General features: G+C 41.4%; 1 protein-coding gene across 2 annotated transcripts; it reads left to right on the top strand.

Moving 5' to 3' along the window:
- The first annotated feature begins 2,815 nt into the window (after nucleotides 1-2,815).
- LOC124253547 (proline hydroxylase buaE-like) lies at nucleotides 2,816-14,370 on the top strand. Of its 2 annotated transcripts, XM_046687350.1 has the most exons (8): nucleotides 2,817-3,044; nucleotides 7,092-7,210; nucleotides 8,132-8,198; nucleotides 9,148-9,261; nucleotides 11,073-11,166; nucleotides 11,732-11,820; nucleotides 12,287-12,397; nucleotides 14,069-14,370. In XM_046687350.1, the coding sequence occupies exons 1-8, from the start codon at nucleotides 2,874-2,876 to the stop codon at nucleotides 14,243-14,245; spliced, it is 942 nt and encodes a 313-aa protein (XP_046543306.1). In that variant the 5' UTR covers nucleotides 2,817-2,873; the 3' UTR covers nucleotides 14,246-14,370. The 2 variants fall into 2 exon arrangements, with proteins under 2 accessions (XP_046543307.1, XP_046543306.1); XM_046687351.1 differs by lacking the exon at nucleotides 8,132-8,198 and having other exon boundaries at nucleotides 2,816-3,044; nucleotides 9,138-9,261.
- Nucleotides 14,371-22,670: the final 8,300 nt, after the last annotated feature.

The raw sequence follows: 22,670 nt of genomic DNA, 5'->3' as shown, positions 1-22,670 counted from the left end.
GCGAATTGAAAGTTGCTGCGAATGAAATGTTATTACATTGACTGACAATTTTGTCAAGGTACAGGAACGATCAAGAGTCCATAACGCATCTTGCATATGCAAAATGCCACCATACTATTATGACAATCCATCCCATGATAAATTTGTCTCATTGATGTCAACAACATACTCTGTTCTTATAAAGAAGATCACATTGTTCCTCAAAAGAAATGTATCATGTTAAGTAGTCTTGCATTGTATATCAATATGTCTTGCTCACTGTAGGATGATTTTTGTATCTTAGCACTATGGGCCATGAGGCCGCAAATGCAAAAATATACTTGTCACTTGTCACACACTTAAACCACATCACAGAAGGGGTCTACAAGAATGTTTACAGGATCACTAGCGATTCTATGAACCTTTTTCGTTGATGCAAGCCTGTCAACTGCGCCTCATTAAGACCTCTGAAGGTTGATACGTTCCTGCGATCATTATTTTGTTGTCACTTTAAGCTGTTTGTTACGAAGGGGGAACCACTTGAGGGCAGAACAGTCAGGTAACCAACAAGCGTGTGCAGTGAAATTTCAATTTCACACGTACAACTTGCACACTTGGCTGTTCTACCAGCAAGTGTACCTCCTTCGTAGGAAATAGAGAAAAGTGATAACAAAATAATGATTGTCTGATAAAGATCTTTTTTATTCGGGTGTCCACAATTATGTGACAAATCATCAGAGTGACTGCGCAAAGTTTGGTTTTGTTCCATTTATTAGATTTTGTGTTAGTGAACAATTCATCGGTCTCAGACAGACAGACAGACATTTTGTTCAGTAATAGGCCACTGGCCCCAAATACATTCATAAATATGATAAGAAGTTAAATGCGTTTTACCAAGGAGACTATATAACGTTGTATATTATCCCTGGTTTTACATAAAACCTGAGAGTCTCTTATTTTCCCAACATTATATAAAAATAGGCACAAATTATTTATAACATTTATGTGTGTTGAAGTCATTATGTTTATAAAACTGTGTTGTGAAATAGGATGTTTCAAATATTTACCCAGAAACTTATTCCTTATATCTAGGTAGGCTTTACAACAAAGTAAAACATGTATATCATCTTCAATTAAATTAAGATTATTTTTGTAGCAAAAAGGACAGACTCTTGAATAATAAGGGACATTGTTATATCTACCGGTCTCAGAACTAAGTTTAAATTTACCGCATCTAAATTTTGTTAAACAATTTCTTAAATATGGGGCAATTTCTAAACTGAGATAAGTTTCAACATTCATCGGTCTCAAATGACATCAAACGGACTATAGCTGGACGTCTTGCACGGTTCCGTTCTCGCAGATACACCGCAGATGTGGTACGGACTGTTGGTGGTGCAAGATTGTTTAATACTTCCGTAATAAAACTGAGTCTGGATAGCAGTTAATAGATCGCAAGTCAGATTTCCTAACTAACTGTGTCAATATTTTAGCAAACTCACCCTGTCATCCCACCAGGGCCCCGAGTTGGTGCTGCAGGTGCTTGGGTGGTCACGTGGTCACGTGGTGTCACGTGATTTTGTTACGTTTACTAAGTTGAAGCCACACAATAATCAACCACTTTACCCTGATGTCCTATAAATATATATTCTCCGTTTGTATCTTTCCATGATCTTGTGAGTGTCAGCTATGAATTGAGACATGAGACATGTTCCCCATCTGCATTCACTGTTATATCTTTGCATTTTCTAGGAATGTGACATTGTCAAAACTGCTATTTTCATGGTCAGCAACATCTGTAACATATGTTATATTTGGGATTACACTTTCTTTGTAAAACACAGATTCTTGTAGTTTCGTTGGGTTGAGTCCCATCCGGGGTTCGAACCCACACCCTCTGAGTCAGGCACCTAATCGCCAGCACACAAAGTCAGACGCCTAGACCGCTCAGCCACCGCAGCTTCCACTAAAAATGGAAGTCGGACAACTGGTAGTCTAGACTGCGGACTTTGTGTACCCCTCTGATAAGTGTTAATTGGCACGGCTCCCACGGCCGAAAGCTATGAAATACGTTACATTTGACCACTTTCTAAATGGCATTGCGTATTTCACAGCAGCATCTGTTGGTAACTGATCTACTGAGTCTTACTCTATGAAACATTGCCCATGGACAAGATACAGTCTGACCAATCCTCGCACATACGGGTGAACCCTGATGAGATCGATTGCTTGATAAACGCTGCAAAACCTCTGCTGTATCCCACGCACTGCTGTCAACATATGACTAATATATGAATTGTAAACGTCTGACTTGAGGGAACCGGACATTATTCGTTCTTAAAATAATCATGGATGTTTTGTCAGTTTTGTACTTGCGTTCCTGTATTTCTCCAGTGGGGTAATTATTCACTCACTCACTCACTCACTCACACTCACTCACTCTCACTCACTCACTCGCTCACTGAGTGAAGACTCTTTAAGCAACGTCATAGGCCGCCAACCACGTTGGTTAAACTTAACCAAGCGATGCAAGAGAAGTGAGAGGGTTTCCCCCGAAACGCCATTAGCAGGCAGTACACCTCCTCAACTGAATGAATGTTGGACAAACCGTTTGAAAGTTACCAGTTTATCCCTATTTTACACCTGTTGACCTTACAGTTCAACGACGGTCATCTGCTGTCATACTTCACTACTGGCTGTTACGTGTTCTCAATTCGATAGTTATTATCACACAACCATACTCAGAAATTAATATCTCCTGTAACATTGAAAATGCTAAGTTATTCTGAATAGCCCCTCCTTGTTTTGAACAGCATAAATACAGGTCAGTAAAAGGTTACGTGTCTGTCACGTGACGTGGGTGAGTGTTTCGTAGGTAGGCTAATCGTGCGACTATGGCGGCGTCTGCTATCCCAATTGTTGACTTCCAGAAGTACGGACTGAATGTTACCGACCCCAAGTCCGTGACGAGTGACGTCCTGGAGACCACGGCCGAGGAGATATATGATGCCTTTAGTACAATAGGCTTTCTGTACCTGATTAATCATGGCATTGAACAAAGAAAGGTAAACAGCATATCCTGTTTCTATTTCTAATGTATTGTGGACCATGTCGAAATGTTTTGGTCGACGGGGAAACCTAATTGCGCCGATAGTTTTGCCATTAAAAGTTACCCCCTTAGACACGAGTGGATCTGCTCGATGATGGGGCCGAATGCAAGATTTAATCAGCTAACTTTCTTTGAATGGCCCTCTTGTGTAATGTGTATATTGGTAAACTGCTGCCATCCATCACTTATAATATGTATATTGACACTGTGCCGGTATGTATCCCCGCGTGGAATGTGTATATTGATACAGAACCGTCATCCTTTACTGTAAATCTAAGACGTTTTGTCCGTTAAAGTATAGCGAGTGAATAACATATATGTCTGGAGTTACCTTGCACCTTGTACTTGTTATCTAGGTTGTGACCTCGTGTCTATTAGCAAACGCTGCAGGGTTAGTGGGAGAGATTTCACTGATACCTATCAGTAACTTTCAAACCGAAGATACGCATCTTGTAATTGACGAGGAAGATTGGGGTACCGTGTTTATCTGACGTGTTTATCTGACTGAGTGATATTGTCAGCACCATTTGGTGAAATATAGCACCCACTTCTGAGTAACTTGTCTGATGTGGATATTGATACAGTGTCACCCATCTCATTCATCACCCATCACACTGATACAGTGTCATCATCCATCACACTTGCAATGAGTATATTCACACAGTGTCATCATCCCTCACACTTGCAATGAGTATATTCATACAGTGACATCATCCATCACACATGTAATGAGTATATTCACACAGTGTCATCATCCATCACACTTGCAATGAGTATATTCATACAGTGTCATCATCCATCACACATGTACAGCATAGGTTTATAATATGCCCTATGTTCTGACATTTGCTGTTTATCCACAAAATTGAAAGTGGTTTAATGATGTTTATAATCTAGTTGTCATGGTTGTACTGAATGTAAAGTTACATCTTGCATGTTTATTCTTTCTTTGATAATTACAACATTTTGTGATAATGAAGAAATGTGTTCCTGACTTTGAATGAAAAAATTCAATTAAATCATTAGTTTCACATTTATGCTCTTTGTCAAAAGCCTTTAATATAAAAATACAAAGTTTTCAGATGATATATTACTGACTTCACCTGAGAATATATATTTGATGGTCACTGTCAAATGTTTCTAATAGTATTATGTAACATTGTGGCAGAAGAGTCCAGGAAAATGTTCTTCATCACAAATATCAATGTTTTGGTTAATGTAATAAATTAACAAATATTGTGTGTATTTATGATATGTGTGAAGGAAATATCTTAACAGGGTGGTTAGGACTGACTGAAAGGGAGGAAGAATGCCAGTTTTTACACTTAAATGGTCAGGGAAAAATCTATACTTGTCAGGGAATAGTCAGGGAAAAGTCAGGGAATTTTGGCCTGCCATGCCTGTGGGAACCCTGACTTGTAGCAAAAACTGTACAGTACGACGCTGCACTAGTCAGGCTTCAACAAGACAGCAAGCTGAAACAAACAGTATAACTCAATCTGTCTTCTGCAGAGTATACAAGCCTAACAGTTTATAAATCATAATTTGGAAGGGCCCATTCAAGAATGTCATTTGAATTCGAAAATAATATTTTAGGTATATTGTTGAGCTTTTTGAAGAATGTAAATAAAATAATTTAGAGTAATCTCCCTTTGCATCACCCCTTCTAGTAAAATAGACGCGTCTCACGTTTTGAGAGATAATTACTTGCTTATATTTGTGATTCATATTATTGTAAACATGTTTAAAAGTTCATATTTGTATTCTAGACCTTTTATTTAACAACAATTCAATAACTTTATACTCTTAACGTACCTTTTAGTGTCGTTCTTGTCGACAGAACGTCGAGTCGCTGTTGACGTGTGGCGTGCTTGGGATAACGTCATAGAAAGGGGCTTGAGAAAGCTTCAATTTGATTAGCAAAATTCGTATTACGGCGCCAATAATTGACCAATCAAACAGTGCCTTATATATTACGATCGGAAACGATGTCGGAAACGTGAATCAAGTGTATCCAGACAACCACGACATACTGTGGTATTTTAAGAGCGCTTCGAAGTGACCAGTCGAGGCCTGGTAGCCTATCACACATCACAATTGCACCAAAGCTATTTACGACATCAATGTTAGTTTGTTTTATCCAGTGTAACTAAATAACACACCAAAACGTTATTTTATATCAGTTGTCAGTGGAACCAGTAACCAAATATATTTTGCAAGTTTTAAATAGAGAGGATAATATGAGATTCGTGAAAGTAGGTCACGCTTCCAATATGGCCAATGAAACATGTGATTTGGTTTGCATGGGTTACTGAAGATCAATTCTAACCCGGATCTTCACCGGTTCTATATATAAGGAAAGGGATGTAACGAAGTCAACACACCAAATTCGTCACAGGACGAATGCAACAATACCCACTGTATATACCGTTATAAAGCTATACTCGCATTCCAAGCAATCAGATTTACTTTACAATAGAAAATGAGACACCGAATCGAAAAATATTTTGTAGCTCTTTCCATAACCACAAAAAAGCATTGCAAAGGGCAGTCGATTATAGGATGTCCATTTTGACATAAGAATGTGTGTACGAATCCTAATAAAAAGTGATAATACTTGGTATTCTCGGAAAGTTGGGCGTATCGCGCCTCACAGGTGGCATCAGTCATGAATACACGCAGAAACAAGTCAATTGTTTGAAATGAGAAAAACAAAATCACTTGGGAACGTATGGTACAATTGAAAAAAGAAAACTGCATCGGTCAAACAAACATCTGAGTTAAAGGATGGATAACCATATATGGATGAACAACTTCCTTATTGCTGTGAGAGCGACGTTAAGTTGTTCATCCATATATGGTTATCCTTCCTTACTGCCCCAAAATTCTAAATGCCTCTCAAAGAAGTTATCTGAGTTAAAGCTGTATGGCGCTTTTGAAATCTTGGTTATGTGTAGAACGACCTGTTTGACTGTCATTTTGGAAGTCGATGAGCAAAAGGAAAGGTTATACTTTATATATGACAACTTCTGGCGTTTTTGCAGTTTTGTAGTAGGGCCTTTCTTGATCTTGCGGTAGGTGGTGGGGTCTTGGAGGATCATTTTGACCATATAGTGGAATTCTGGTGATTTCAGGATGAAATGTGGCCTTGCCCTTGCCGGGCCGGGACAATGGTGATATCCTTGTCATTGCTTAGGTCTATGATAGGTTGTTTTTCGGCATTTATCAGGTTGGATGGTTGTAGATTGGTCTTAGGAAGGATTGTAATAATCTGGTGACGTAGCTTATAAGCTATATATGTTTCATTTTATTTCATGTTGGCTAACTCCCCTAATTACACGCAGTAAGTACCAATGTCCACTTCAATAGGGTTCATGGTGGGATTGAAGACAGCGCCCAAATGGGAACAGACGCCTTCTCTTATTGATCTGTTTATAAGCTATACGTGTTGACAGACATTTTATCTTTTATACTGTGCAAATTTGACTACAACTGATCATGAATTACATTGAATTGTTGAAGTTAAATTTACCAGATTAAATTCGTGAAAATACACCTGTGTATGTCCTTTTGAGGAGAGGATAGTTGGCTCAGCTTCCCTTCATATGTTGTCTTGCTCCAAGGCTGTTTAGGAGTGCTAAGCTTTGCATGTATGGTAAGTCTATCCTTTAAAGAGGCAAGTCTAGATGAGCGGACAGTACATCTAAGGACCCCAGTCTGTTATTTATAATTTTTTAGAAATTATCATTTAAACTATTACCTTTTTCCTTAGAGCCTTGTGCAAGATTCGGTTAGAATTGATCTTCAGTAACCCATGCTTGTCGTTAGAGGCGACTAACGGGAACGGGTGGTCAGGCTCACTGACTTGGTTGACACATGTCATCATTTCCCAATTGCGTAGATCGGGTGATCGTTCATGCTATAATAAAATGTAATTGATATTCAAGTTTGATTACAATACAATTGTTATTCAAGGTCAATTAATGTGCTGTTGTTATTCCAGGTCGATGCTATGTTCGCGGTGTCCAAATCCTTCTTTGATCAACCAATGGAAGAAAAGATGAAGTTTCTTCAAAACCATCAGGATTGTTTTCATGGCTACATTGCCTTAGAGAGCGAAAAGTGAGTTCATTAAGAATAGCCATCCGTATGCATATACATGGATGTTTAATATTCTGAAGTTTCTTGGTCAAAATAGAAATGACGTCGCCTTAGACCACAATGTAATAAACTGTTTTGAGATGATCTGTGGATTAATAGAGTTAGAATTATCATGTATTACAATAGTGGACAAATTCTTATGTTCATGATCACTGCCATAATCTGCATATGACACGAGACACGCAGGTAACTTAACACATGGAAACATTATGTTCTTTACAAACAGCAGTTATTGTGATCATGGGTTGAGTACTCAATTACTAACGTATAATTACTATTGCCTATTTGACTCGAAATAATTTGATAGTGAGCATTACTCACTAATGTTCATGCACTTTTATTTTTGGAAATGTTCACCCTCCATTTAATCATGTCCAATGTGTTGAAGTTTGTTTCAATGTTTTGACAATATAACACGGTCCTGCACACATTAAAACCAAATAACAAGCGTGCATGTAATAGGGTGGGTGTGCTGTATCAGGATCCGCTAACTGAGCGTCCGCTCCAACATGGCCTGTATCATATGGGAAAGAAACCTTTCAAAATGTCCCATTAGACGCAGGACCAGTGAATGGACAATAATTAATGGTCCTGTCTGTATTTCACTGGTCAAAAAAAACATTCGTGGATTTACTTAGCTATCAATACAGAATTCACTGGCCACCACGACCACTGCAAACTTATCATTTAGTGGTCCTGATGAATTTTTACTTGTCAGGGACCACAGTACCAGCGTACATTTCGTACACTGTGCAATGGCAGTGCCAGTGGTCTTCACACAGGATTTAAATTCTTACGCTTCAGGCTTTACTACCACACAATGAAATATTTTATAAATTACTTTTTAAACGAGTATTTTAATCTTGTTTTATTTACCTAAGGGGGGAATATCAAGAACCCCGTTGCGGATTTCAAGGAAGCGTTCAACTTTACAGCAAAGGATGATGGGGTACTTTAATTGTTTATCGTCAGTATGTATTTTAAGGTGGCTATATACGATCGGCGGATCCTGGTTCGGCGGATCGCGTATAGCCGTATTCCGGTGGTTTGGATATTTGCTCATGCTTTCAGTCACTAGTTTTCGTCATTTATTTACTTGTTCTGGGCTATAGTTGCCACTCTTCCGGCTGTTTCTTGGGAATCTGTCAAACTGTCATACGTTAGGTGTCAGTCAATGAAAGCTTGTGTTGTCTTTTATGGGAACAACATGCCATATTTCATTACCAATTTATGAAACAACAAACAACAATCCTTTATATTAGAGTCCTTGGGTGAGCGTCCGTGTGATCGTAGAGTATTAAAAACAAACTCCTTTTCACTGAAATGCAAGAAACTATCTTTATTGTCTAGTTTCCTAAACTAACACTTACAAAGCACGGGTATCAACGCACCTGTGCATGCACATTGTGCAGTCATGTGGCTTATTCCATCGGGTACCCATTTACTGATGGTTGATTAGTGGCAATTTTGAACAAATCCACTTGCCGAAGGCTTGACAAAATGTGTCACGTGTGTTTCGTTCTGGGACAGGACTGAAGTCCTGGAAACTCTTAGGAGTCAAGCTGCCAAACACGGTCATCCATCCAAGGACTCTCTGTAGCTTAAACGTATTTTTATTTCCAAAGAAATCTTGATTGGTAAAAAAAATCTGCTCATGTAAATAGCCCTCCAAAGAAGTCACCCATCCAAGGACACTCTGTAGTTTAAACGTATTTTTCTTTCCAAAGAAATCTTGATTGGTTAAAAAGCAAAATCTGCTCATGTAAATAGCCCCCCAAAGAGGTCACCCATCCAAGGACTCTCTGTGACCAACAATGCTTAACCTCTACCTATTAGTGACCTGGGGACAAGGCCACACAGCACCACCAGTGCAACAATATATGTTTAGTCTCACACAGGCGTGGCTGGCGGATCTTCCCGAATTTAAGTCAACTACCTTCCCCTTCTTCGACGACGTCATACAACTATCAGAGAGAGTCCTCGATGTCCTGTCTATCGGTCTTAAGCTCCAGGTAGGGTATCCATAGTATATAGATTCATGTCCTGTCTATCGTTCTTAAACTCCAGGTATGATATCCATAGTATATAGATTCATGTCCTGTCTATCGGTCTTAAACTCCAGGTATGGTATCCATAGTATATAGATTCATGTCCTGTCTATCGTTCTTAAACTCCAGGTAGGGTATCCATAGTATATAGATTCATGTCCTGTCTATCGGTCTTAAACTCCAGGTATGATATCCATAGTGTATAGATTCATGTCCTGTCTATCGTTCTTAAACTCCAGGTATGGTATCCATAGTATATAGATTCATGTCCTGTCTATCGGTCTTAAACTCCAGGTATGATATCCATAGTATATAGATTCATGTCCTGTCTATCGTTCTTAAACTCCAGGTATGGTATCCATAGTATATAGATTCATGTCCTGTCTATCGGTCTTAAACTCCAGGTATGGTATCCATAGTATATAGATTCATGTCCTGTCTATCGTTCTTAAACTCCAGGTATGGTATCCATAGTATATAGATTCATGTCCTGTCTATCGGTCTTAAACTCCAGGTATGGTATCCATAGTATATAGATTCATGTCCTGTCTATCGGTCTTAAACTCCAGGTATGGTATCCATAGTATATAGATAGATTCATGTCCTGTCTATCGTTCTTAAACTCCAGGTATGGTATCCATAGTATATAGATTCATGTCCTGTCTATCGTTCTTAAACTCCAGGTATGGTATCCATAGTATATAGATTCATGTCCTGTCTATCGGTCTTAAACTCCAGGTATGGTATCCATAGTATATAGATTCATGTCCTGTCTATCGGTCTTAAACTCCAGGTAGGATATCCATAGTATATAGATTCATGAGGTCAAGAAGTTAAGGCTACTCGTACTACTGTCAATCGCTGTTCAGTGTGTTTCGCCGGGTGGCCCTCGAGGACCAAACACTGCTCTCTACTCAAACTTATCCATTTCTGCCGTTTCATTAGGGGTACATGTGATTAGATGTCACGTAACCGGAAACGAGCGACATGTGCATGTCAATATTACGTCAATATTCTTCAATACCATACAGTTATTTTTATCATGCACGTATCAGAAGTGTTTTAGGCTCAAAACCATTTGATAGCCCTTCCTATATTCCTGAACCTGAGGAAATCTAGACATGCTTCATTAAGGCTAGACTGACTCTGAATAGTCTAGTCTCTGAGAATTTATAAATATATAAATAGAAACAAATAGCTCGATTTGAATTGGAAGGAGCTTGTTTCGATTAAGGCTTTTTTGCATTGCACAAAGGGTTGGGAGAAAGGGAAAATAATGTGGTTCAGGGACGGTCAGACAGACTAGCGTGTGACCTTGAGGTTTGGAGCCACGATCAAACAACGCTTGAGCAAGAAACGTATAACGTCTGTCTGAGCGTCCCATAAAGATGTAGCCCTGGAGATCCGGGATAGAATTGGCCTTCAGCAAACAATGCTTCTCTTAAGAGGTGACTAACGGGATCAGGTGGTCAGGCTCTCTAAGTTGGTTGACACATGGCATCGTATCCCAAATGCTCATGTTGTTGGTCACTGCATTGTCTGATCCAGAGTCGATTATTTACAAATCGCCGAGGGCGGCGTTAAACAATCAACAACCAACAACAGTTAGAATAGAGCTTAGAATATACTGTAAAGACGTATAATACTGATCAACATAACGTGAATTTTGGCAAGCTGAACGTGAAGTCACCTGGTGCATGTGAATATGTATGCTTCGGGAAAATATTTATTTAGATTCCCGTGACTGTGTCTGAGGTCGAGTTCTCGTGTTTAAGGATCGCAACTTCCTCCGCGATTGCCACCGTCAGATGGGCAGGAAGGGGAACACCACCACTCTCAGAAGCAACTACTACCCTCCTCTAACTGGACGTAAGTTTTCATGATCATTTCATATTCATTTGGAATATTGTGAGTGAGTGAATGAGTGAGTGGGTTGGTGAGTGAGTGAGTGAGTGAGTGGGTGGGTGAGTGAGTGGATGGGTGAGTGAGTGAGTGAGTGAGTTACAGCGCTGAAGCCAGGTACAGTTGGTTGGTGAAACCAGCTAGGAACGCGTAACTTTAATTTATCTAGAAATGTTCTTGTGATATTTTAGAATGATACGAAACTTTATTGTTTCCAGATAACATTTAAAACAATACATATATTCTTTTGTTAGGATGTGGATTTTGACAATAATGTAATTGTAATTTCAAATGGACAGTTCTCTGAAATGAGCATATAATTATTCTAATAAACTACAAAGACTTTCGAATTCTCCATCAGCAGTCGTGAAGCCAGGTCAGGTTCACTGTGGGGAAGATGTGTAAGATGTGGGGTATGAGGTTGGGTTGTGATGTGATGTGAATAATGAAAAACCATCTAATCAACAATTCTCATAATGAGCACATATGCAATCTAATAAACTATAAAGACTTTCCAATTCTGTATCTACAGCCGTGAAGCCAGGTCAAGCTCGCTTTGGACAGCACACCGACTATGGGACAATAACACTGCTGTTCCAGGACGACATTGGAGGCTTAGAGGTAAGGTTCTTAATGTGTTTCTGGACAAAAAACGACACGAATACAATTGACAAAACGTTTCCATAAGTATTTGCTAAGAGGAGATGTGTCAGTTTCGGTTTATGTGTGTATAATATGTTTCAGGTGATGAACACTGATGACATGCATGTGTTATGACATGTTTCAGGTGATGAACACTGATGACATGTATGTGGTATGACATGTTTCAGGTGATGAACACTGATGACATGTATGTGGTATGACATGTTTCAGGTGATGAACACTGATGACATGTATGGGTATGACATGTTTCAGATGATTAACACTGATGACATGTATGTGGTATGACATGTTTCAAGTGATAAACACTGATGACACGTATACTGTATGACATGTTTCAGGTGATGAACACTGATGATATGTATACTATATGACATGTTTCAGGTAATGAATATTGATGACATATATGTGGTATGACATGTTTCAGGTGATGAACACTGATGATGTGTATGTGCCGGCAAAGCCCATCCCCGGCGCCATCGTGGTCATCATTGGTGACCTGATGCAGCGATGGACTGCAGATCAGCTTAAAGCCACAGTGAGCAGTGACTTAACATTGTACAAGGCCAGGTGACTCATCCACAAAACGTTCGTAGCACTATGCCATTCGTAAGCCTATGATAAAGTATGGAGCTACGATAAGTCGTAACGTTACGAACCCTTTGAGGATCAGGGCGCCGGAGCGAGTAACCTTAATTTCTACTCGAAGTACGCTCGTGAAATTTAACTTTATGATTGTTGTTTGCTTGAGATTATACATTCCGATTGTCACCGCCATATAGCTGAAACATTGTTGAGCGCTTCATTAAAAAACAAACATATATTCCAATTGCTGATGTCACATAACTCAAGGTCTGTGACGCAGTTTGGATCCTACACGCACACTCTTTCGTCATGACAGGGAGCAGTGTTGCCTACAGACTTGTTGTTGGCTTCTACTTGGACATAAATAACTCATTTTATCCTTGACGAGTGAAGTAAATTTCAATTTAGCCAATTATGTATGTTGCTTTCAGTATGTCCCCGTGTCAACAGTTGTATTTAATTTCAACGGGCATTGTTGACTTCATTCTGATATTATTCCGATTTTAACCTTTTTGAACACTCTACTCAGAATCATTATCTGAACAAAAACCTACGTCCATTCTGAAGCTCGTTTTAGGATCAAGCTTATCAAATAAGACATTCATGGATAAAGTTGACCAGATAAACCCTGTAGTTTAGAGTCGGACCCTTGACACTTTTTCTTGTTTTGATATTATTACAAGTGGGAATGGCAAGTTTCTGTCACTGATGCCTCAAATATTGAAATGTTATCCAAATTTATTGAATGCTTAACCTTGATGAAATACCCAAAACTAAATCCAACTAGATAGATATCCAACAACATCAAATCATATATATGACGCTCTTCACATAGCCACGGAATAATTGCGTGACCTTGAATAACAAACTTCAATCAAACTTCAATTGAATTTACGTATGTCATCTTATTTGGTAAAGGTAAATTGGATTAACCATTGCATCTGTCGATCGATCCTAAGTTTGAATCGGATAAAACCTTGGACAATAGTCATTTTTGAATTTATTTCATGAAGAACTCTTGACATCAGTTGGGACATAAACGAAATGAAGTTTTTATAGGTTTTTGACATCATACTAAAACCACAAGATAGGAATTAATAAGTGACTGGGCGTAAATAGTAACGCATATAAACGTTAAACAGCGTGGCACTGGGACGGTTCGGTAGCCTAGTCACGCCATGGTGAATTATATGCTCGTAGTGATACAGCTGCAGTGTTGTTGAAGCAAACAAAGGGGGAAGGGGGATAGCCTAGTGGTTAAACGTTTACTCGTCACGTCCAAGACCCGGGTTCGATTCCCCACATGAGTACTAAGTGTGAAGCCCATTTCTGGTGTCCCCTGCCGTGATATTGATGGAATGTTGCTAAAAGGGGCGTAAAACCCGCACTAACTCACTCACTTGCATGACACTGCTGGTTTAGTACCACCCACTGATCTGCACTGACAATATAGAAATACTCCGTGTGGTTATCTGTGTCAACAGTGTTTGAATGGGTTCTTGGTCACGACTCAACCAATATTGCTGCTTTTCATAGAGAATCCAAACACAAGTCGAACGGGTGCAGAAAAGCAAATTAGTTTCATAGGTGTGTCAAGTATGTCATGAATGTTTCCTATTTTCAGAAACACCGAGTCCTGATTCCTGAATCGGAAGTGAAGAAACGCCAGTACCGACAGTCCCTCGCGTTTTTTGTCAACCCTGATGATGACACCATCATCAAAAGTCTGGATGGTTCCGACAAATACGATCCCATCCTCACTCTGGATTATCTGCAGCGCGAGTTCATTCAGATGTATTAGTTTACCAGAGGCCCTTAACTTTCAAGCTGAGAAGGGCATTTGAATATTTTCCCATCCAGATTCCTAAACGTATCACCCTTGCTTTGAACATGTCATGATTTGATACAAAAACTGAAAAACTGAAATATAGAATGTATGTACATGATAATTGTTTCTAAAGAACACTCACCCATGAGGACATTTTAAAACTTTGTGTTCTTTCAGTATAAAGCTTGCTGATTGAAAACGGATTGTCTCACACATGCTCATTCTGTACAATGTGGAAAGAAAAGTTCATCATTATTTGAAAGCATTTCTGCTTGAATTGTTATGGGCTTCACACTTTGTTTGATTTGATTTAAACATATTTATTCAAGAGAATGGATTGGGTACAAGTTATGCCAACTTATTGAAACCCTCTCCTATTTACAGTGCTTACATGCAAAAGTGAAACAAACTATATGTACAGGGATAGAAAGATATATACAAAATGATATATACAATACAATGAATACATGAATTATTTAGATCATACACATTATATCCAATCACTGAACCTTTTAGAATTTGATATATATTTTTGAACTTCTTTAAAAATGTGAATATTGTCACTATATGGAAGATCTGCACTGCCATTTAATAGTACGTCTAGGTTTGTTGGTGCTTTAATGTTACAAATTCTGCTAATATTTTGAAACATTTCCTGTCTGATAACAGAATACAAAGAACATTCCATAAAATAATGTTGATAATTTTCACAGGTAAATTTACAATTACATTCGGGGTTCTCTATGAGACCGATCCTATATAGATCACTATTTAATCTACTATTTGAAAATCTTAGCTGGGTATGAATTACATTGAGTTTTCTATTACCAAATGAGAAATATCCTGGTGCTTTTGACTTACGAGAGCTTATATGCGATTTAAAACTTTTAAGGGAAACTGATTCTCTAACATATAAAGGGAGATCATTCCAAAGTTGTGCAGATGATGGGAAAAATGATTGACTGTAGAGATTTGTGCGGGAATAGTACAGGGAAAGATCACGAATGTTTCTAAGATTATAATTTGTCCTAGATTCAACAGTTTGCAGCATACGATCACAAAGGTAGGATGGAGCATTTTGTTGTATACATTATAGAATAAAGACAGTTTACGACATCTTCTTCTTTCTTTTAACATTTGCCAACCTGTTTCATATATCAGAGTATCTCTAGTGGCATATTTTGGTAAACCAGTAACTATCCTGGCGGCCTCAAACTGAACTTTTTCAATTTTATCGGTTAAATCTACCGAACAACCATCCCACAATTCACAAGCATATTCAAGATGTGGTCTTATGAATACAATATAAATCTTATTAAGAGTGTCTCTGTTTAACATAAACTTTCATTTTCTCATTGATGAAACCATCAAGGACGTTGTTTTTACAATGTTATCAATATGTGTGTTCCATTTACAATCAGAAGAAAATGTTACTCCAAGATGTTTATGAGATTTTTCCAAACGTACACACTGAGTTTCAAATTCTAAATTTAGAATTGTATTATTATTCTTAAGACTGAAAAGTATAGCTTCTGTTTTGTTGGGATTGTATATCACAAGCCAACGTTTTGCCAAGCACGATAAATATTGTAGGTTCTTATTGAGTGTCTCTTGCATAAGCCTGTGATTGATAGATGAAAATCCAATTGATGTATCATCTGCGAACAAGCGTGCAGCACAATCTAGTTCATCGGCAATATCATTAACATATACTATAAACAGAAAGGGGCCCAGGACTGATCCCTGGGGTACCCCGGCTGCAAGAGATTTGGGATTTGATAATGAACCATTTAAAAAACACCTTTTGAGTCCTGCCACTGATGTAACAGTGTATCCATTTAAGTAATTCTTCACCTATACCGTAGCTTATTAATTTATGCCGTAATCCTCGGTGCCACACTCTGTCAAAGGCCTTTGAAACATCACAAAACACCATGCAATAGTCTTCACGTCTATCTAGAGCTGAGCAAATATTGTTATGAAGTTCTATTAACTGATGAGTCGTAGAATGGCCTACTTGAAATCCGGACTGATATTTGTATAACAATCTATTGTCCAGAAAATAATTAGACATATGCTTCATGACAACTCTTTCAAAGATTTTTCCTAAACAACTGATTAAAGAAATGGGTCGGTAATTACTACAACTAGATTTATCTCCTTTTTTATAAAGCGGCATGACATGAGCTTTATTTTCCCACACTTTGTTTCCATGTGGGGAATCGAACGTTTTATCCACAACAGCTTGTTCAGCTTGAACTGAGCTACTCTACATATGCATGACCCGGGAGGTCAAATGACACAAACAGCAGGTCGAATTAACTTCATTAAATAGGGAAGCGGAGAATGTTATTAATGTTGCTGCCTGCTGCCTAGAACCTCGAACGGGAAACATGAAACCATCTTTAGCTTCTTGTTTAAAGAAAGTAAGGACATTGCTGACGATCGACACTGAGATGTTAAACGGCTACACCCCCCCCCCCCCCCCCCCACCTACGATGGTTTGCTTGCATCAACAACACTGCAGTTGTATGACTTTCAGCATATATTCCACCAGGGATCAAACAATATATCTGATATATATCATGTGAAATGTTGACGCACTGTAAATTGAGCAATTGAGCCTGACCCCCTCAGTCAGTCGCCTCCTGAGACAAAAACAGATTGCCGGGATTCAGTTGCCCACACAGCAGGGCGATGACCTATTTTATGGAGGCGGGCTGGTCTGAATATATATTCATGTTACCCTTAAAAATTGGGGCTCTTGAAATATAAACGTTAGTACCAAGGTTTTAAAAATTGGTAAGTGTTGACATCAAACATGTCTGTAAAACACCAGTTGTAGATGCCGCACGCAGCAGCGCTCAACACAAACGGTGTCGTGTGCGATTTTACCTCCTTCAAGGTCTGTAATTTGTTTAGTTTTAGTTTTACGCCGCACTCAGCAATATTCCAGCTATATGGCGGTCAAGGACGGTAAAGTAATATCTCTGGACCATCATTTCTGACTGATACTTCTCATCATACAGCAATGATTTGGATGATTTCATTAATTGTTTCTGTATAAACTTGCCCTGGAGCTATCGCCATGTTGAAAGTGGCAAAGTTATCATGCAGTCCACTGTGTTCAGTGTTACTGTGATTAGTAGACTGGGTAAACGGTTCCAACAAACTCACAATATTGACGTTTGACCTCGTTCAGGGCGTCTTCAGTCAATACGAAATCGACACGTATCTAGAAACTAATATCTTAAATTGTGGAAATTTGTGAAAGACGGGCTCATTGTCTGGCTAGCTGACAACAACACTGTCAATTGGACCACGGGACTGAAATTTACAGAAGAATTCCAGTCATCATAGCGACATCAACAGAACATCATTTGCTGCCCTTCTAGGATCTGACGATAAGGTTAGTCTGACATCTTACTGTCTTGCACAAGGAGCCCTCTCCAAGTTGCAGTCTGAAGATGATCTCCTGAACGCTCTGTCTTCTGAGACTCTATCAGCCGACAGCGATGAAGTCCCTGGCAGTTCAGCTGATGGTGAAGATGTCCCTGGTGTGACAGAACAGATGGACGAACAAACACCATTCTCACCCCTACGAACTTTTACCCATCTTATTATAACCTCTACCAGCCTACACTCATCCCAACCTCACCCCCAGCAGCCTATACTCATCCAAATCTCATCCCCAGCAGCCTATACTCATCCCAATCTAACCTCTACCAGCCTACACTCATCCCACTCTAAACTCTACCAGTCTATATTCATCCCAGTCTCACCTCCAGCAGTCTATACTCATCCCATTCTCACCTCTACCAGCCTACACTCATCCCACTCTAACCTCTACCAGCCTACACTCATCCCACTCTAACCTCTACCAGCCTATATTCATCCCTTGAATACATGACACTTTTATGGATAACAACTTCATTTTATTCTTTACACGACGTTTCACAGCTAATTCTTGCTCCTTCATCAGGTGAATATTCATCCCAGTCTCACCTCTATCAACCTATACTCATACCAATCTCACCTCCAGCAGCCTATCCTCATCCCACTCTAACCTCTACAAGCCTACACTCATCCCAATCTCACCCCCAGCAGCCTACACTCATCCCAATCTCACCCCCAGCGGCCTATACTCATCCCAGTCTCACCTCCAGCAGCCTCTACTCATCCCAGTCTCACCTCTATCAGCCTATCCTCATCCCAGTCTCACCTCTATCAGCCTATACTCACCCCAGTGTCACCTCCAGCAGCCTATACTCATCCCAGTCTCACCTCCAGCAGCCTATCCTCATCCCACTCTAACCTCTATCAGCCTATACTCATCCCAGTGTCACCTCCAGCAGCCTATACTCATCCAAGTCTCACCTCCAGCAGCCTCTCATCCTGAGTCTCACCTCCAGCAGCCTAGCCTCATAGGCTCACCTCTATAAAGCCTATCCTCATCCCAGTCTCACCTCCAGCAGCCTATACTCATCCCAGTCTCACCCTCTATCAGCCTATCCTCATCCCAGTCTCACCTCTATCAGCCTACTACTCATCCCAGTCTCACCTCTATCAGCCTATCCTCATCCCAGTCTCACTCCTCCAGAAGCTCTATACTCATCCCAGTCTCACCTCTATCAGCCTATCCTCATCCCAGTCTCAGTCTCACCTCTATCAGCCTATACTCATCCCAGTCTCACCTCTATCAGCCTATACTCATCCCAGTCTCACCTCTATCAGCCTATCTCATCCCTCTACCTCTATCAGCCTATACTCATCCCAGTTCAACTCTCTACCAGCTATACTCATCCCAATCTCCTCCATCAGCCTATCCTCATCCCAGCCTCACCTCTATCAGCCTATACTCATCCCAGTCTCACCTCTATCAGCCTATACTCATCCCCTCACCTCTATCAGCCTATACTCATCCCAGTCTCACTCCCTATCAGTCTCTATCCTCATCCCAGTCTCATCCTTCCTAGCCTAGTACATCCCAGTCTCATCAGCCTATACTCATCCCTAATCTCACCTCTATCAGCCTATACTCATCCCAGTCTCACCTCTATCAGCCTATCCCAGTCTCATCCCACCTCACCCCTATCTCCAGTCTCCTAGCAGCCTATACTCATCCCAGTCATCCCACCTCCAGCAGCCTCTCATCCCAATCTCAACCTCCACCAGCCTATACTCATCCCAGTCTCACCTCCAGCAACTTCTATACTCATCCCAGTCTCACCTCCATCAGCCTATCCTCATCCCAGTCTCACCTCTATCAGCCTATACTCATCCCAGTCTCACCTCCAGCAGCCTATACTCATCCCAGTCTCACCTCCAGCAGCCTATCCTCATCCCACTCTCAACTCTATCAGCCTATACTCATCCCAGTGTCACCTCCAGCAGCCTATACTCATCCAAGTCTCACCTCCAGCAGCCTAGGCTCATCCGAGTCTCACCTCCAGCAGCCTATCCTCATCCCAGTCTCACCTCTATCAGCCTACAATCATCCCAGTCTCACCTCCAGAAGCCTACTCATCCCAGTCTCACCTCTATCAGCCTATCCTCATCCCAGTCTCACCTCCAGAAGCCTATACTCATCCCAGTCTCACCTCTATCAGCCTATACTCATCCCAGTCTCACCTCTATCAGCCTATCCTCATCCCAGTCTCACCTCTATCAGCCTATACTCATCCCAGTCTCACCTCTATCAGCCTATACTCATCCCAGTCTCACCTCTATCAGCCTATACTCATCCCACTCCAACTTCTACCAGCCTACACTCATCCCAATCTCACCTCTATCAGCCTATACTCATCCCAGTCTCACATCTATCAGCCTATCCTCATCCCAGTCTCACCTCTATCAGCCTATACTCATCCCAGTCTCACCTCTATCAGCCTATACTCATCCCACTCTAACCTCTATCAGCCTATACTCATCCCAATCTCACCCTCCCCAGCAGCCTACACTCATCCCAATCTCACCCCCAGCAGCCTACACTCATCCCAATCTCACCTCCAGCAGCCTATACTCATCCCAGTCTCACCTCTATCAGCCTATCCTCATCCCAGTCTCACCTTTATCAGCCTATACTCATCCCAGTGTCACCTCCAGCAGCCTATCCTCATCCCACTCTAACCTCTATCAGCCTATACTCATCCCAGTGTCACCTCCAGCAGCCTATACTCATCCAAGTCTCACCTCCAGCAGCCTAGGCTCATCCGAGTCTCACCTCCAGCAGCCTATCCTCATCCCAGTCTCACCTCTATCAGCCTACAATCATCCCAGTGTCACCTCCAGAAGCCTACTCATCCCAGTCTCACCTCTATCAGCCTATCCTCATCCCAGTCTCACCTCCAGAAGCCTATACTCATCCCAGTCTCACCTCTATCAGCCTATACTCATCCCAGTCTCACCTCTATCAGCCTATCCTCATCCCAGTCTCACCTCTATCAGCCTATACTCACCCCAGTCTCACCTCTATCAGCCTATCCTCATCCCAGTCTCACCTTCAGAAGCCTATACTCATTCCAGTCTCACCTCTATCAGCCTATCCTCATCCCAGTCTCACCTCTATCAGCCTATCCTCATCCCAGTCTCACCTCTATCAGCCTATACTCATCCCAGTCTCACCTCTATCAGCCTATACTCATCCCAGTCTCACCTCTATCAGCCTATACTCATCCCACTCCAACTTCTACCAGCCTACACTCATTCCAATCTCACCTCTATCAGCCTATACTCATCCCAGTCTCACATCTATCAGCCTATCCTCATCCCAGCCTCACCTCTATCAGCCTATACTCATCCCAGTCTCGCTTCTATCAGCCTATACTTATCCCACTCTAAGCTCTATCAGCCTATACTCATCCCAATCTCACCCCCAGCAGCCTATACTCATCCCAATCTCACCCCCAGCAGCCTACACTCAACCTAATCTCACCTCCAGGAGCCTATCCTCATCCCACTCTAACCTCTACCAGCCTACACTCATCCCAATATATCACGCAGCGGCATATACTCATCCCAGTCTCACCTCCAGCAGCCTATCCTCATCCCAGCCTCACCCTTATCAGCCTATACTCATTCCAGTCTCGCCTCTATCAGCCTATACTCATCCCGATCTAACCTCTATCATCCTATACTCATCCGAATCTCAACCCCAGCAGCCTACACTCATGCCAATCTCACCCCCAGCAGCCTACACTCATCCCAATCTCACCTCCAGCAGCCTATCCTCATCCCACTCAAACCTCTACCAGCCTACACTCATCCCAATCTCACCCACAGCAGCCTACACTAATCCGAGTCTCACCTCCAGCAGCCTATCCTCATCCCAGTCTCACCTCTATCAGCCTACGATCATCCCAGTCTCACCTCCAGAAGCCTACTCATCCCAGTCACACCTCTATCAGCCTATCCTCATCCCAGTCTCACCTCCAGAAGCCTATACTCACCCCAGTCTCACCTCTATCAGCCTATCCTCATCCCAGTCTCACCTCCAGAAGCCTATACTCATCCCAGTCTCACCTCTATCAGCCTATCCTCATCCCAGTCTCACCTCTATCAGCCTATCCTCATCCCAGTCTCACCTCCAGAAGCCTATACTCATCCCAGTCTCACCTCTATCAGCCTACAATCATCCCAGTCTCACCTCCAGAAGCCTACTCATCCCAGTCTCACCTCTATCAGCCTATCCTCATCCCAGTCTCACCTCTATCAACCTATCCTCATCCCAGTCTCACCTCTATCAGCCTATACTCATCCCAGTCTCACATCTATCAGCCTATCCTCATCCCAGCCTCACCTCTATCAGCCTATACTCATCCCAGTCTCGCTTCTATCAGCCTATACTTATCCCACTCTAAGCTCTATCAGCCTATACTCATCCCAATCTCACCCCCAGCAGCCTACACTCATCCCAATCTCACCCCCAGCAGCCTACACTCAACCTAATCTCACCTCCAGCAGCCTATACTCATCCCAGTCTCACCTCTATCAGCCTATCTTCATCCCAGTCTCACCTTTATCAGCCTATACTCATCCCAGTGTCACCTCCAGCAGCCTATCCTCATCCCACTCTAACCTCTATCAGTCTATACTCATCCCAGTGTCACCTCCAGCAGCCTATACTCATCCAAGTCTCACCTCCAGCAGCCTAGGCTCATCCGAGTCTCACCTCCAGCAGCCTATCCTCATCCCAGTCTCACCTCTATCAGCCTACAATCATCCCAGTGTCACCTCCAGGGCCTACTCATCCTAGTCTCACCTCTATCAGCTCTATCCTCATCCCTGTCTCACCTCCAGCTCTATACTCATCCCAGTCTCACCTCTCATCAGCCTATACTCATCCCTAGTCTCACCTCTATCAGCCTATCCTGATCCCAGTCTCACTCTATCAGCCTAT

Source organism: Haliotis rubra, unplaced genomic scaffold, assembly GCF_003918875.1.
Source record: "Haliotis rubra isolate DU_JTF1 unplaced genomic scaffold, ASM391887v1 Scf544, whole genome shotgun sequence".
NCBI classification, from domain to species: Eukaryota; Metazoa; Mollusca; class Gastropoda; order Lepetellida; family Haliotidae; genus Haliotis; species Haliotis rubra.
The sequence above is the reverse complement of the archived record's forward strand: the minus strand, read 5'-3'. Positions and strand labels throughout refer to the sequence as shown.